At 62.1% G+C, this 16957-nt stretch overlaps 1 protein-coding gene across 2 annotated transcripts in view; it reads right to left on the bottom strand.

Moving 5' to 3' along the window:
- Positions 1-957: 957 nt before the first annotated feature.
- Positions 958-16957, bottom strand: part of ITPK1 (inositol-tetrakisphosphate 1-kinase) — a 128780-nt gene continuing 112780 nt past the window's right edge. Inside the window, exons 7-11 of one of the 2 annotated variants that reach the window (XM_054692802.1) lie at positions 15143-15308; positions 11320-11445; positions 10109-10176; positions 6304-6466; positions 958-3066 (exon numbers count right to left, since the gene is read on the bottom strand). In XM_054692802.1, coding sequence (XP_054548777.1) covers positions 2708-3066; positions 6304-6466; positions 10109-10176; positions 11320-11445; positions 15143-15308 — 882 coding nt within the window. In that variant the 3' untranslated portion in view covers positions 958-2707. The remainder of the gene's footprint in view (positions 3067-6303; positions 6467-10108; positions 10177-11319; positions 11446-15142; positions 15309-16957) is intronic. The other variant, XM_037504015.2, reaches the window with a different exon arrangement.

Here is a 16957-nt window from a genome sequence, read left to right as displayed (position 1 = left end):
GGCCCGGCAAATCCACCGAGGGCTCCAAGGTTCCTTTTCCCTGCGCCCGAACAAACCATGAGCCTGCCCGCCTGAGATAGGTGCCCAGATACCAGGGAAAGGGAACTCGAGGTTGTCCCCTCGCCCAGACTGAAGACTCAGGCTGACCCACTGAGAGGACCCCCACTCACTCAGGCTAGGTGACGCGGGGAGGCCCCAGGCCCAGCTCCGCCCACCGTGCGCTGCAACTCCAAGCACCTTGTGATACGCAGGGCCGCCCCCACTCCGGGAGGCCGCCCCAGGTGCTCCTGGGGGACAGACTCGCAGCAGCTGGGGCCTCTCTGGAATCACATCGTTATATAATCAGAACCTCTGCCAGCAAACTCTCGGCCCGAGGCCCCGGCCCCAGGGTGCCTCCAGAGATCCTTGGCGATGCTCTGATACACCCAGGCCTCAGCCAACGTGGCCCCCCTCATTCTCCTGGAGCTCCCGCAGGCTGGGGAATGAGACCAGCTCCCTCCAGGCTGACTCCTGTGTGCCATCACAGCAGTCCCTTCCCCTGTGCTCTCGAAGATTCCAGAAACCCTGAACCACAGGCTGCACAGGCCAAGTGTGTCTGAGTGGGTCTTTCCCCCGGGCAGAAACCCCGAGGCCGGCGACAGGAGGCCTAAGGGGAGCTAATGCTATAGACACTACCTTGGGACCCAAACAGGTCGGATGCACCCGCTGGCCCCTCGCCACTGCCCACGGCCCCTTCCCCTCGTCTACACTCCCTGGCACAGGAGTGGGGGCTGGGCCCTTTATGGTGCCCCCAGAAAAAAACAAAGATCCAGCTCACCTCTGCATGGAGGCCCAAGGAAGGCGCCCCACCTGCAGTCCCCTGCTGGCAGAGCCTGGACCCCAAGAGTGAGGAAAATTACACAGAGCACAGCATGGCCTGGGGTGCGGGGGCCACCCCCCACTCCCCACCTGTTCTTGAGGAGCCTGTGATTGGAATTTTATTCAAAATGGCAAAGCTGTTTTATTAGAACACTTTCTTTTAGCAACGTTGCGTAAACACGTGTGAAATGCGGTTTGATTTCAGTAGTTTATTTTGGAGACAAAGCAGTGCAAGGGGCCACGCGTCCCCGCTTCCCTGGGGCTCGGGGCCGGGCCGGGCAAGGATGTACAGGTATTTTAATTGGGGTTCAACACTCGGGTCGTGTAAACGCGGTTAGCGAGCGGGCCCTCTGTTCTCGGGACAGCTGGCCAGTCCGGACGAAGCCCGCCTCGGCCCCAGCCTGGCCCCACGGCGGTCACCACCTCCCCGGCAGTGGGCGGGCTGACACCGGCCAGAAGGCACCTCCGGGGGCCCAGCTCAGCAGCCTCTCTCGGACCACCCTTTCCAGGAGCGGGGCAGGCCGCTCAGTTCAAAGTGAACTGAACCTTAAGACACAAAACCACGCGGGGTCCGATGCCCCTGCCCAGCGTTCATCGTCCACCCTTGGCAGAGCTGCCCATCGCCCACTTCTCTGCAGAGGCGGCTGCCAGCTGGACCGTGGCCTCTGACCCACTGACCAGTGGTCCGTCTGCTGTCACTGGGGAGGGGTCCAGCGGGTGGAGAGAGGCGGGATACATTTTCTCACCTCTGGGCGACAGCCCCTGGCACCTGGCTGCACACCCCGCCAGCCCGGTGTGCGGGGCCCGCAGTGAATACAGAGCGGTGGATGGCGCCTGTGGGGAAGGGTGATCGGGCAGGTGTGCACGGGAGTGATGTGTATGGGGAGCCTCCTCCCGCCCAGGAAGAGGGCCCACATTGCCCAGATGCCAAGGGGCATCTCGTCTAGGCCACTCCGAGGACAGGAAGGCCGTGGCATGGGGGGGAGGGTGTCGCACGCTCCTCGGGGTCCTCTGGTCTCGAGAGCCCCCTCAGACACAGGACACGCAGCCAGCAACTCTCGGAATGCTTCGCTCAGTCTCGGCACAAATCCTTGGCACAGGCGGGACCGGTCTGGGGCTCCCGGCCAGGCAGCCTCACCCCAAGCCCCAGGCAGCGGCGCACTTGGGCAGGCTGCTCGGACACGTGGACTCCAGAGAGCTGGATGTGAAGCGAGGCGGCCACCCCGGGGCGTGGCCTCCCCCCCCAGGAAGCTTCCGTCTTCCCTGTCGAGAGTGGCAGCGGGTGACCACAGCCCAGTCTCCCATGCGGGACACTCGCCAAGCTGCAGATGTCACAGGGGCCCCGGGGGGGGGGCTGGACAGGAGACCGGCGCGGTCACGTGCTCCGGTCAGCGACGGCCTGAACACGGGCAGCACCTCCAGGGTCCCCGAGGCCTGGTCCACAGCAGCCATCAGGACAAACAGTCGTGGTGCAAGCGCGTGTGCACACACGCGCACACACCCCCACAGACACACGCACAGGCGCACACATGCACACACACACCAATCACACACCCCCACATTCAGGCCTAGTGTTGGAAACACAGCGTGTGTAAACCCAGTGAAGAGATCTGCACAGCAGGCGTTAGGTGGGCGGCCCCTTCTCCACGAGGCTGGACCACCTGGGGTTCTTTCCCATCTCCCCCTCCCTACCCACCCCCTTCAGGTCATGACATCAGAAAATCAGGTTAAAAAAAAAAAAAAGAATCAGATCATTGGGAATTCTTAGTAGAAGCGTCACCGCGGGGAGCCGCTGCCCCACGTGGGTGCTCCGAGGCCGACCTGCCCCTCTGGGTCCTGGGCTCCGTGGCTACTGGGACGAGGCCTTGGTGGTCAGCGAGGCCACGCAGTGCTGCTGGAAGCTGGGCGACACGGCGGCGGTGCAGCCGAGTCTCTGGTGGGGCAGCTTGGCGGTGCTGCCCGCGCCCACGCTGCCGGCGTCGGCCTCCGCCGCCCAGGGCGGGTCCTGGCCCATCATGCTGCTGCAGCAGCCGGGGCTGGCGCTGCACGTCCGCTCCGCTGCCAGGCTGCCCGCCTGCTCCGCCAGGAGCCTGCTGTGCCTCTGCGGGGCCGCGTCCCCCGGGGCCGCCGTGGCCGCGCTCTGGGCCTGCAGGATGGTGGCGATGTGGTTCAGGAGGTCGGTGAAGAACTCACTCACACCCTCGTAGCCTGGGGAGGTGGGGGGAGACAGCACAGGCCGCTTAGCCAGCAGCGTGAGCACCAGGGGAGGCGAGGCTGGGGGGCTGAGGGGACTCCCAGAACCCAAGGGGGGTGCTTCTATGATACCGTTTACATGGAGAGTGGCCGGCGGAAGTCACATGGCCTGGGCTCAGAGTTGTGGAAGGGGACCCCAGAGTATTGGTCCCTGAACCCCCGGGGTATGACAAGCTGTAGACAGAACTGGAGCTGGTGAGAAAACCCGGGTGCAGCTCCTGACGGGGTAAGGTGCCATCACCTGGGGCTGTGGCGGCTGGAGGCGGCAGTGCCAGGCCCACACTGCTTTTGTTCCGAATGATAAACACCCCTTGATGCCACATGGCTGGGCCCCGCCTCCTCATGTGTAAAATGAGAATTCCAGGGGGTCAGGAGGCAGTTTCCATGGGCACAACTGAGGGGCATGGGACACCCGAGTAACAGGATTGGCTCCCAGGGCTGAGTCTTTCCTTCTCACCCTACAAATACATGCAAGGAGGGCCTGTGCCGCAGGCTCTGAGCAGCAAGGCCAAGGACAGAGACCGCCCCCCATAGACACTGCCCACCCACACCTGGCCCTGCCCCCCACTGCTCACCCACACCCCTTAACTAAGCAGGCTGGGTCTCCTCAGCAGAAGCCTGGTGCCCGCTGGGGCCCACATTTCCCAACACAGATGCGAATGTCAGCAAACAAGTCCTCAGAGCCACCAAGCAGGTTCTGGAACAAGGGCAAGAATTTTGCTGACTCCCAAAGAAAACCGGGGTGGGGGGTGGAGATGCTGCCTCCCGCCTGAACGCAGGTGGAGGGATGAGAATGGGCGCACAGCTCCAAGAACACCCAGCATGGCAGGAAGTGCACCCCTGAAAAGGAACAAGGGCCTGCGCTTTGGGAGGGGATCCAGGCACTGACCCCCCTCCACAGCCCCCCCCCGCCCCCCGCCACACACAGCCCAGGCTGGGTGCTGAGGAGTAACTGAAACCCTCTTGTGCCCTCTGGGCTGGTCTCAGTCATCAGGGCGAGTGGGGTGAGAAGGAGGGTCAGAAATGGGTCACGCGTGGCCTTTATAGAAAAGCCCACCCAGGGCTGGGGGCAGGGGCCGCTGACATACTCTCAACCGCTGGGGCGGGAGGCCGGCCGGGCCGAGGGGGCAGGTGGAGGAGCCCGGCGAAGTGGGTGAATAGCTGGTGTGCACCACACCTCCTGTGCGCACCTCCGGTCCCCAAACGTCACAACTCTGTCCCCATTTTGTTAGGGGGAAAAGGCTGTCCTAGAGCTAATTTCACACAGGCTCTGTGGACTCCACCCCCACCCCAGGCCAAAGCCAAAGACACTGGGAACTCCACATCCCGTCACCACCCAAGGGAAGGTGGCTGGGACCTGAGGGTGGGATTCAGCAGCCAGGTGGGTATAAAACCAGACCCGTGGGCTTTGGGGGGGTGTCCCCCATGTTGGCTCCCCGCCAGCTCGCAGCGTCCGGCCAGCTCTGAGAGTGCCTTTGGGTTTCCAGGTCGGCGGATCGGGGAGGACGCATGAAAGACTTTATTTCCCTATTTTCTCCCTGAGTTGTCCATTTTCCTCATTTCCTTTTCTCTTGTAAATAAACCTTTTATGAACCTGTTGTGTGTCCTGCAGTGGAGTATTCATAAGTCCCTTGTAAGCGCGGGTGAGGACCCACAGCCAGGCACCCGTTCAATATCGGGGCTGCCCTATAACAGCTGGCGGAGAGCCAAAAATGGGGGCTCCCCAAAGCCCACATGTCTGCCTTTTATACCCACCTGGCTGCTGAACCCCACCCTCAGGTCCCAGCCACCTTCCCTTGGGTGGGGATGGGATGTGGAGTTCCCAGTGTCTTTGGCTTTGGCCTGGGGTGGGGGTGGCGTCCACAAAGCCTGTATGGGATTAGCTTGAGGACAGCCTTTTCCCCCTAAGAATTTCACAGACAGGAAACCAAGGCACGGACAGTTAAATAACGGGTCCAAAGACAGAAAGGCGGCCGTGTGACTATCTGCAGGCAGGTGAGGTGGTGAGAGGCCTCCGCTCTGCTGCGGGGCTGCAGGCCTCACGTGCCTCGGCTGTGGCATCCTGGCGGCCCCCGGGGAGCAGGGCCCAGATCAGCCTGTTTCAGACAAGGACACAACACCCCAGGCGGGCGGAACTGGGCTCTGAACCAGGCCCCACAGTCCTGTCTGGGCCTTGACACGTGGTGCTATGCTCGCCACCCCAAAACCCGGGCTTCTTCCAGAGCAGCTGGGGCTGGAGAGAAGGACTGGCCCTGGGGGCCGGTGCTGGGTTTCCAGGGCAGAGACACGGGCTGGGGTGGGAGAAGGAGAGTCACGTCATGCCAACTCCAGGGACCATCAATGATTACTCAGCAACAGCTCTGCTGTCCCTTGGGGCAGAGCCCAGGGTGCTGTGTCTGCTTCTTGGGGGGGCTGGGGGCATATGGAGCCCTGAGGCTGAGGTGCCAGGAGAAGGTCTGCTCGCCCTGTCCCAAAACTGGCGTGGCTCCTGCAGGAGGGAACCCATGTGTCTGTGTAGCCCAGGAGAGCAGCAGCTCTGGGCCAGGCGCTGTGCAAATGACCTGGGAGCTGGTGGGAGCCGGTGGGAGCCGGTGCTCCCACTGTGCAGAGGTGAGCACCGAGACCACCCCCCTAGACGGCTTTGTCCCGTCACAGGCTGCAGTAGACGCAGGGAGCTGCGTCAGGGTGCAGGGCCCCCATCCTGGCTCCTCGCACAAGTCACCAGCACCCAGCCTGCAGGCCCCCTCGGGAATGGAGCGCCTCGAGGTGCTGGGTGCTGCAGTGAGGAGGAGGGCGGCCTGGCTGCGGGTGCCAACAAGGCCTGTGCCTCCTGCCGTCTTTACTCCCCAGAGCCCAGCATGCAGCCAGGCGTGCAGGGGCATCGGGGCCACCCCTCAGGCTGGGCCCCGTGAGCGCTCTAGTCCAGGCTCGCAAAGCATAGTCTGAGAGGGCTGGGCAGTGCCACCAGGGCGTTGGGCGGATGATTCCTAGACCCGGCCTCTGGCCCTCCTGGGCCACGCGCGCGGCCCTAGGCCTCCCCGAGCCTCCCCGACTCGCTCTCATGGCTGCGGGTGGCCCAAGTGGCATCCTCTTGGCTTCCCTGGGAGGCTCCTGGCTTTAAGAGTTCCTCCTTCGTGCCAGGGGCCCCCGCTAGCAGCTGAGGCTGAGCGGGGCCACATCGCCCCGGCTCACCTGGGAAGGCGTTGACGTCGATGACGGCATGCTGCCCCGTCTGGTTGTTGATGATGATGTCGATCCCAAAGAGGGAGACGCCCAGCGCCTGCCGCAGGGCCCGAGACAGCTCCCGGATGACCTCGTCGCTCGGCCGCTCGAACACGCCCTCGATCTTGTCCAGCTGCCGAGACACGCGCGCACACGCACGGGCGTCAGGCAGGGGCAGGAGGCCCTGGCCACGCCAAACACGCCAAACACGGCCCCGGCCCGCCCCCAGGAGGGAGGCAGGAGGGAGGCAGGGCAGACTGGCGCAGAGGCCCTGGACGGGACCCTGGGTCGGGGCAGGCACTAGGAGTACAGTGCACACGACCCCGCGGGCCCCACAACCACCCGCGGCGGTGGCACGAGTGGTGATTTACACTCAGGGGAGACGAAGTTCGGAGGCTCAGGGGCCAGGCCGGCGCCACGCAGCTCAGGCCCACAGGCTGCATTTGGACCTGGGTTTGCTCGCCTCGGAAACGCAGCCGCAGCAGGGGGAAGGGGATGGGGCGTCTGCAGCGGACCCAGAAGACTTCATGGTGCGGGGAGGATGTGGGCAGGGGAGGGAGGAGAAAGGCACCTCCCAGGGCACAGTGGAAGCGACAGAAGAACCTGCAGGAGGGAGCTGGGAGCAGCTGAACACCGGGCAGAGGCACCACGGGGGGACTTTTGTAAGCAGCCGTCACCAGAGGCCCAGGGCTGTGGGTGCAGGGTTCACCTGTGGGTGCAGGCTGGTTCACCAAGGACCAGCCTTCACCTACTGCCTGGAACTAGGGGCGTCCCAGAGCTCCTGGGAGGGGCTCACCAACCCCCCTTCCAGACCAGCAGCTAAGTCTCCCGCACTCACGTCCCACAAGAACCAAGTTCCCCAAAGCAGCTACTCTGCTGCTTCCATACAAGTCCCAGCTGGGGTTCGGCCTTCAGGAAGCTTCCGCGGGGCTAGCGGGGCCACCCCAAGCATGGTCCTCCCACCTGCCCTGGACACCGCCCCCCTCGCCACACACACACACACACACACACACACGCTCATCTTCTGCTCTAGTCACAGCTGGTCTTCAGAGACTCAAATGCAGGCCCTGCCGGGGCCGCCAAGGAAGCAGAACTTGGCACTGGAGTGACTTCAAGTCAGAGGAATCTGGATTTGAACCCTGCAGTGAATTCCTAGCTCTGTGGTCTTAAAGGAAAAGCACCTCTCCAGCCTCCGTCTGCTCATCTGCAAAACGGAACCAGTGAGGCCTCCACCGCAAACTTGATGGGAGGAAGCCTGAGGGTGCGGAGTTGGGGACGGGCCGGGTCGGGGGGCGGGGGGGGGGAGGTTGGGAGGGGCGGGCAGCTGCCTGGCTGGGAGGAGGTGCTCCACCTGTGTTTTAGGGCAGGGATGATGCATGTCGCCGACAAGTCAGCCAGGCGAGGACTAGCACGGGACGATCAGTAAATCCCGGAGCCCCAGGGTTGCGGGCTCAGGGCTGATCCGTCAGAAATAAAAGTGAAGCCGGGTCAGAGAGTTAAAGACAGAATGAGCACGTGACCTGCACCGCCACTCCTGGGCGGGTACCAAGAGGACTGGAAACGGGAGCTCGCACACCAGGGCCGAGACAGCCCATCCGAGATGCAAAGATAAGCAGACGGCGGCGGCCGCACGAGGGAACAGCACCCAGCCACACGCGCCATCATGTGGGTGAACCCCGGAAACCCGGGGCAGTGAAAAAAACCAAGCCCAACGGGTCACGTATCATATGACCCCCTGACACAAATGTCCGGCCTGCCCAAATGCATGAAGACGAAAAGCAGATTAGCCGTTGCCAGGGGCTGGGAGCTAAGCTGGGCTGGGAGCGACGGCTGAATGGGGACAGGGTTTTCTTTTGGGGCAATGAGAATGCTCTGGAACTAGTCAGCGGTGGTGGTGGACATTGCACCACCTCGGTCATTTAAAATGGCTAATTGTGATGTGAATTTTACCTCAATTACACACAAAAAAAAGAATAAATGGCGAAGTTGGTTCCGAGGGCTCGGAACAGACCCTGGGCCCCCAGGACACAGGCTCATACCCAGCACAGGAGGGTGGAGAGCCCCTGGGAGCTTCCAGCCAGAGACGTGGCGCAGGGACCCACACCCGGTGCCATCTGTGCTGACTGCAGGGCCGCCCACCGGCTCTGCAGCAGGGACACCCCTCATGCCCAAGACGCCACATCCTGGATGTCTTCTCGGGAGGCAAATCTCTCTAATGGGCAGTGCCAGCCTGGCTTGCCGAGGAGCACCTGCTGGAGCCTGGTAGGCACCGCCTCCTGGGCACTCAGTCAGTGAAGCGCCAGAGGCTCAGCCAGGGCAGCTGTCCCTGGTAAGGGACCCAGCAGATGCCTCGGCGCTGCCCACTCCCCATGACATGCCTGGAGCCAAAACACATCCCTGCAGAGCCTGGTTTTCTTGTCCCAGTGAGTGGAGCAATAAGAATACCTACGCCCTGGGGCGGTGGTGTGGACCCAAGAAGCTAATGTTTAAGGCTCGCAGGGCAGGCCTGGCAGAGGGAGCCGTGGCTGCTGCGTTACTGGAGTCCCGTGACATGCTGTTTATAAAAACACTTTCTCAGCTCAGCGGAGGAATCTCAGAAATCCTCCTGAAGCCCTTTGATTACCTAAAGCCGAACAGTCATCCCACGACAAGATAAAGGCTTGAGGATCCTGGCATGGGTCAGAAACACAGGCTGGTCCTGGATGCAGCAGGTGGGCAGCGGGACCGTCCTCGTTCCCGTCCAGCACTTACCCACGCCTGGCAGGGCTGTGCGTGCTTGTCCCTCTCAAAACGCCCTAAGCCCCACAATCACCCCACAGGGCAGGACTGAGACACCGAGGCCCACGGAGGCGGCGTGGCTCACCTGAAGACACACAGCTGGAACATTCCGGAGCTGGGGTCTGATCCTAGGCAGTCTCGTCAGTGTTCACACCCGTAACCAACCCCCCATACTAGGGCTCGGGGCCTGCCGGCTGAGAGGGCGGCTGGGTCCACCCTGGGGTTGGGGTTGTCCAGTGGGGATGGGGGGCTTCCAGGCCAGGCCGGGGCTCCCTGCACCAAGAGGGGAGCTGGTGGGACCCTGGGTGTGGGGGAGGATGACACGAGGCACCTGGACACGCAACGGCCAGGCCGGCAGGTGGCCGGCAGGCGGCTTCTGTCCCCAAGAGAAAGGAGACGCATGTCCCTTCTGTTCCCACATGTTGTTTGCCCTGGGGAGCCCTGACGACACAGAGGGGAGGCCCTGCGGCGTCGAGGCTCACCCCCTCCCACCTCACAGACGGGCCGGCCGAGAGGGAGACGGCGGTCACTCACGGTGACTCTGGGTGGCCGCCCTGCTCACAGCGCCCGGGCCTCAGCGCACAGCCCGGGGGCCGCTACCCAGGTTGCTGGACTCCCACAGACAAGCAGAGAAAAAGGAAAACGCGGGGCGGGGGGTGTCGCGCCCATCCCTTGTTTAAATGAAGAGAAAGGCGGCGCAGCCCGCCCGTCTTCAGAGTCCTCGTGAGCGGGCTTTCCTGGGGGGGGGAGAAGAGGCAGCAGCTTCCAGCCGGAGGAACCTTCCAGGCGGAGGCGAGCAGGCTGCCGGGCGCTACCAGCACAGGCCCAAGCGAGTGAGGAGGAGCGTGACCTCTGGAACTTGCCAGGGCCCCGGCGTGGGGGCAAAGGTCCCCCGCCCTGGCCCGGCTGGAGAGCCCAGGCCGCACAGCGAGCAGCACCCCCAGCCCCGGCTCAGGCGAGGCCGGCCTCAGGCGGCCACCTTGGCGGGGGGACCTACCGCGGTCAGGACGGAGGACGACTCCGGCTTGGACACGTTGTGGCTGTTGAAGAAGATGGACTCCCGGTCTGCAAGAGCAAGACAAGCCCGTTAGACGCTCAAGGCGGGAGCAGGGACGCCGCCACCCGCCGCCAGGGGGCAGCACCATCCCAGCCACTGGCCGGGGCCCAGGGCGCCGCGGGCTCCCGTCCAGGGCGCGGCACCCACCGGGATACACCACACCTCCGGCGACGTGTGCCCGGCCCTTCCCTCCCAAATTAACACGACTGCCTCGACAAGCCCACGTCTCCCTCTCAGCGTCCTATCTGGACCGAGGGGCGCAAAGGGCTGGGTGGGAAATGTGGGCCCGAGGATCGAGGCCCAGGGCTGCAAACGCGAGTGAATGCCCTTTAACCCAGCGTTCCCTACCCCGCCGGGATCTGCCGGATTCTTTTTGGGGTGGCATTCAGTTGACAGCCGGGCTGCCACACAGCATGTGAGTGCCTGGAGGGCACGGGGCCCTGCATCCCCCAGCTACCGAGGGGAAAACCCAGCTGGTCAGGACATGGGCTTCTCCAGGACCCATCCAAGCAAGCGTCCTCATCATTTCTGACTCTGGAAGCTGGCACAGCCTCCTGAAACACCCTCTGCCCCCTCACCCCCAACTCCCCTGCCCCATGCCCACCTCCCAGGCAGCCCGGTCCCCTCCGTCCCGCGGGGGCACCCAGAGAGGTAGACCAATCCCAAGAATGAGAGCGATGAGCAATCAGTGCGTTGATTCATCCAGAGTAGGAATGTCCTTGGGGAGTAAACTAAGGTCGTCTGGGGTCGCCTAAGGTCAGGGGCCAGTTGATCGGCTGGTCAGCAGCACTTGGAGGCGTGGGCACACGATTGCAAGAATCACCAAACCACAAGCTGGGGCTGATTCTGCAGAGCTGTCTCTCGCCACCCAGTGACTGCCCCCAAGCATGGCATCGGGTCATCCTGGGCACCAGCCCCCACGTGGCCCCAGCAGCTCTGCCTCAGTCCTTCCGGGACATTGTGGCTGCCGCCCCACAGGACACAATGCTGATCCAGGGACCCAGTGAAGGGCTGTGTGCCAGGGGCCAGGGCGAGGGGACACCTGCCCTGGCTGCTAATGACCCCGCCAGCTCCAGGACTACGGCGCTGCAACGATCATGCATGAGGAAGTGATTCGGGCGGAGGCCAAGCAGGCAGGCGCTGAGATGTACCTGGCATCCTTCCCGCTAGCGGGGCACACAGGCCCCTGGCCGCCCTGGTGTGCCCGACAGTCCTCCCGCTGCTCCGACCAGAGCCAGTCCAGACGGGGGGCACGAGAGACGGTCCTGGGGAGGAGCCTGGGGAAAATAAACACCCTGCAGGACTTGCGCCGAGCAGCCCCACGGTCTCTCCTCCTGGGCACCCACAGCCAAAAGGAGTGAGCCTTGGTGGGTGGCGAGCCCTGTGGACAGAGGTCGGAGCAGGGCTCAAGCAGCTGGGATGGGTGTTCTGCTTTCTGAGGCACTGCCCGCCTTCTCACCCTGCAGCCCAGCCTGGCTCAGCCCCATCAAGATCAGGATGCCCCACCCACCCCTTGGGTCCCCAGGGGCAATGGCCAGGCTGGCAGAACAGGCCTGGGGGGAGAAGGGCCACCTGAAACAGGTGGACATAGCCACGTGCAGGGGGCTGGGAAGCCTGCAGGACCTCCAGGGGACACTGCGGGTGCTCGGCCTGCCAGGGAGGGAAGGGAGCTGTGCACCAGGATGTCAGCGTCCATTGAGCTGGACCACATCACCCAGCAGCTTCTTGTGGCAAGATCAGTCAAAATCTCGTCCTTCCTGGCTAACTCTGACCTGGGAGCTCCGGCCACTACTCGGCAGGGCTCAGCTCTTGTCTACGCGAAGCCTCAGCACAGGTGGGAGCGCGTGGGAACAGCTTCCCGCCACTCCGTCGGGACCAAGGACGCTGAGAAGCCGATACAGGTGAGACGGCCAGAGCCTTGGCGTCAGCTCGTGGGGCAGCTCTAAGCTACGTATTCCCTCCAAAGACGGACCTGGCCAGGCCTTGCTCTCTGACCCCAGGAGCCCCTGGATTTGGGGGCCCTGTCCCTAAAGTTCCCAGACTAGGTCTAAAACACACAGATCCCTGGCAAAGAATCACCACCAGCAGCACGGCAGGGAGGGCGATGAGGAATACCAGCATCTCTCTGCCCAATGTGCAGACGAGAAAGCACAGGCTCAAAGGAGCAAATGACGAGCGCAGCCCCCGCACAGCCCAGTCACTCGGCGGTGCAGCCGGGAGCTGCGGCCACAGCTTCATTCACTTCGCCCTCAAGTCTCTCTGGGGAAGGGCGAGAACGTCCCGGTGTTGCCCTCACGTTCCATACAAGGATCACTTTTTGTGGGCCACCCCTGGTCACTGCGCAGGAGATTGCCTCACTCCACAGGGTGCAGCACCACCACAGGCCCCGACCTTACTGCCCTCCCTGCATGCAGTTTCTCCTCTAGAAGGGAAGCACATGAGGGCAGGGCATGGCGCACACAGCCTGGCCCCACGGCAGGCTTTTGTTGGACCTCGGAGGCACTGCCTGGGAGCTGAGGGCACCGCAGACTGCAGGCCAGGGCTGGCCGGCCACAGTGTTTGTAATAAAGTTTTGCTGGAACACAGCCAGGCCCGTTCGATTCCATATTGTCTCCAGCTGCTTTCTCACACGGACTGATCGTAACTGAGCCGGAAACGGGTACTACCCGGCCTTCTGGAAACAGGTACTACCGGGTCCTTTTGCAGGACCCCTGCTCGCTGACGTCAGCAGTACCATTGCTCTGTGCACCCCAAAAGGGGCTACTGTGCAGGAAGGAGAGCACAACCAAGGTGCTGGGCCCACTAAGGAAACAAGGCAAGAACTAAACCTGTCCAGAAGTGGAGCGAGACTAACGCCGAGCACCTAAGCACCTGACTTCAGTCCCCGCTGAGGTCACTGGGAGCTGCCACCATGGAGGACATGGTTGACGTTAGGTGAGTTCAAAGTACACCTGTGAATCTGAGCCAGAAGCGTGCAGCAGCGTGGAGGGAAGGCTGGTGTCTCTGTTTGCACCCAGATCCAGAAAAACCCACACTTCAGGGGTCCTACCTCCCCACCTAGACAGAGGAGACTGGGGGAGTGGGTGCCGTGCTGGGCAGCGGGAACCAGAAAGCCAGGGTGAGGCTGGAAAGAACCTGGAGCCCCAATTGGTCATGCTTCTCCCCCAGAGAGAGAGAACCAGGGTAAAAAGAACAAAGCCCACGGCAGCTCCCTCCCTGGCATGGCGCCCCGAAGACAGCGGACAGGAAATCGGCTTTGGGCACGGGTGGATGGACACACTGAAAGTTACTCAGCGTGCCTGAGCATAATCAGCCTTTCTCCATTAGCTCTGTGTGTTTATCTGCTCTCTTACCCGGCGCCAGTCTGCAATTTATGGAAAACTGGCAACCTGGAAACGAGAAGACACAGACACAGGCGGCCACGGCTTCTGCGTCTGGACAGAGACTGGCCCAGCACGTTGCCAGCACCCCAAGAAAAAAGGGACACCTTTGGCTGGAAATGAAGTGATTTTGCATTTTGGGGTTTTTTTTTTTTAAACAACTTTTAATTCAAGAAAGTATCCACATATTTCTAAAAATATTTCTAAAAATTAAAGCACATATTTCTAAAAATCAGGAAACAGAATTTATAAAACATCTGTCTCTTCCACCCCACAACTGGTAAGAAAGCCTCTTGTTGGTACAGATCACATATGGAAGAACCATCCGGACACTGGTCCCCTCAGCCCCAGATCGCCTCATGTTTCAGGGGGCTGGGTTGTCTGGAACCCTAAAAATGCAGCCTGGAGCCCACGTCCAGTTGGGAGGCCACCTGCTCTCAGGGAAGCAAAACAGACAGTTTTTGTCGTCCGCTTTCTGTGTTGGGTTAATGGGAAGGAAAACCGTCCCGGGGGAGGCGGCTGAGAGGGAGACAGGAGCAGCTAACTTTACTCAAGAGGCGTGGCCTGAAGCCACGAAGAGTGGACGGTGACAGGTGGTGGTTGCAGGAAGGACTTTAAGAAGACACACCTGCTGCTCAGGAGCTAAAGCAGCCGAGGCCGCTCAGGAAGCGGCGGCAGGTCCCCGGCAGAGCAATGCACGGCACGCTGAGCACAGGCCAGGACAGCCCACCGTCCCCCAAGGGGCCCCGGGAAAGCCTGCTTGTTCCCAGACATGTCTACCATGCCAAAGCTCCAGAACTTGCCTCAGAGCTGCCTTCAGAACCACTGGGAGACTCTCCAGAGCAGCCCCACACCTGCAAGTCTTCATCCAGTGTCAGCTCTTGAAATGGCCTCCTGGCGTCCCGTGTGCAGCTGGTGCTGCCCACACCCCCTTCCCCCCTCCCTAGAGCACCCCCTCAGATGTTCCAGAGGATGGCGGCGTCAGCCAGGGCCCCCACCGGTGACATCTGAGCGACACTTAGGACCAGCGGCTACTCACTGACATGGGGTCCTCGCTGGGAGGGCTCACAGCGGGGGGACTACCCCCTCTGACCGCCCCACGTCCCACAGCTAAGAAGGCCCGTGAACCAGACCACAGCTGACTACAAACAGCACAGATTCACCCCAGCAGCTGCCAAAGCAGCGAGAAACTCAGTGCGCCCCACTTGGAAAACAGAGGTGAAGCGACCCCATGAGGCTGTCGGGGCTCTGCCCCACGCACAAGCCAGCCCCCTCCTGCTGCCTCGCAGATGGCCAGCCAGGGCCATTCCAGCACTGCTCGAGTCCATTCACTCCAGGAAGCGCCCTGGCTGTAGAAACCCCTCGGTGGTGCCAGAGGACAGAGCCCCTGCTACGGCCGGCAGAACCAGGGTGTCGCTCCCCTTCCAAGGTCTCTGTGTCAACCACTTCACAACTCGGTCAACCTTCAGGTCACCTCCTCCCCTCCAGAAATCACATGTGTGGCAGTGGGAAGCCTGGAGGGGCAGACGGCCAATGCTGAATCCCCGCCGTGCCCAGGGCCGGAGCAGCCGGAAACAGCACGAGGCCCAGTTACCTGACATGCCCGCGGAGAAGTTCTTCAGCGAAGGCCTTTGGACCACGGTGTAGGACTCGCCCACCACAAACACCTTGTACAAGACGGCGTTGTGGTTGATGAAATTCTGGACCACGCAGGGCGGCTGGATGGCGCTCAGGCCCTCCTGGTTGAACACGATGGCCATCTGGGGAGGCAGGAGGCCAAACACTCCATCAGGGTCCACCAGCCCTCCAGCCTCAGACACAGTGTGTCACCCGGCCAGAACACTGCCACCAAGGCCCGTCCCTGGCTCTGTGGGTGGGGGTTCCCAAGAAGACTCTCAGTCCCTGGTGCGTGGGGTGGGGCTCAATCCACAATATGGCAGGGTTTGGGACTCTGACCCCAGCAGGTGTGCCAAGTAGGGAGGAGCAGGTTGCGCACTGCATAAGCCCACTGTTCACACTGCAGTCCAGGGAAGAGGACCCCCTGGGATGCGTGCTCATCAACCCTAGGACATCCTAGAGGTCCCGCCTCCAAGTCCCAGGAGAGGTGGGGTGGTTGGGAGGCCTGGGGTGAGGGCTTGTACAATGATGAGGTTGCCTCCTATTGTGTCCCAGGGCCCATGGGAGGCATTTATGCAAGTCCACTGGTGTGTCCTCACATGCAACTCTGTCACCACTAGCGTCATGCCTCTTGTACAGAAGAGGAAGCTGAGCAGCTCAGGGGCCGGCTGCAAGGCAACAGAGCTGGGAATGGAATGGGTCTGCCTGGCACGCAGTCTCGCCTCTGACACTATGAGTGAGCCACACTGAGGGAGACGCGGGAATATGCTGCTCCCGGTCCCTGACTCCTCTGGGGACAGAGGCCCCTGATGGGAAGGTCTGGTGGGGCTGAAACCGGAAGGCCGAGGGACAGCTGGAGAAACTTGTCCACTTTGGCTGAGGCTGGGTCCCCCAGGACAGCGCAGGTGAGTGGCCAGGGTTGGAACCAAAGATGGTCCTTTGCTCAGGCCCCAGGAGGGAGCCACCAGATGCCCAGGAGGTATCAGGACTCCTACAGCCGGCTGCCCATATCTGTGCCCGCTGCCACCCTCAACCGTCACAGAGGGTCACCCCAACATGCCTAGCACCCAGCTGGGCAGGAGAAAAAGCAGAGAACTAGGCCACACGGAGAAACAAAAGTACTTGTGTGTGCGTGCGTGCGTGTGTGCGCGTGCATGTGTGCATGCATGCATGCCACAGCAAACATCTCCTGGGCCTTTAGACAAAAATAAGAGCCAGGCATGGGGTCAAGTCCCAGCCCAGCACTGGCCGCACAAGCTCTGTGTCCTCACCTGCAAAACAGCAACAATACCCATAACCATGGTGGGGTCCTCTGTGCACGCTGAGGTTTGGCTTAGTGGTTTGAAAAAAAGAAGGGGGGGTGTTCCACGGCGGGGCAAGCCATTGTGCTTGCACCAGCTTAGACGCAAAGTAACCCCCCAGCAGTTCCGTGGACTTTAAATGAAAACGCAGAGTGGCTTGGCAAAACTAGTCCTGGTCCTGAAGGGCTGAGCCAGCGGGGGAAGGGTGGGTCAGCGGCAGCGCCGAGGCAGGCTGAGGCACGACCTTGCACCCCCATCAAAAGCCCGGCCCTCTGTTCAAAGCCAATCACAACTCAAAGGTGTCTTCTGTCCCTGCTGCACTGAGCGTCCCCAGGAACTCCTGAAACAGGTGAGCAGCCCTTCCCAGCCCTCAGGGTCATGTCATAAGGGGCACCCAGCAGGGACCTCCTGGGAAGCAGCTCCCTGGGCGTCTCCAACACATCAGATTCCAACCTCAGAGGCTCTGTTCCCGACTCCCCGCGCCCGGGAAG

This window comes from Talpa occidentalis, unplaced genomic scaffold (genome assembly GCF_014898055.3).
Source record: "Talpa occidentalis isolate TD23 unplaced genomic scaffold, MPIMG_talOcc4v2.1 talOcc4.11, whole genome shotgun sequence".
NCBI lineage: Eukaryota > Metazoa > Chordata > Mammalia > Eulipotyphla > Talpidae > Talpa > Talpa occidentalis.
This window is presented reverse-complemented; position numbering and strand designations above follow the sequence as displayed.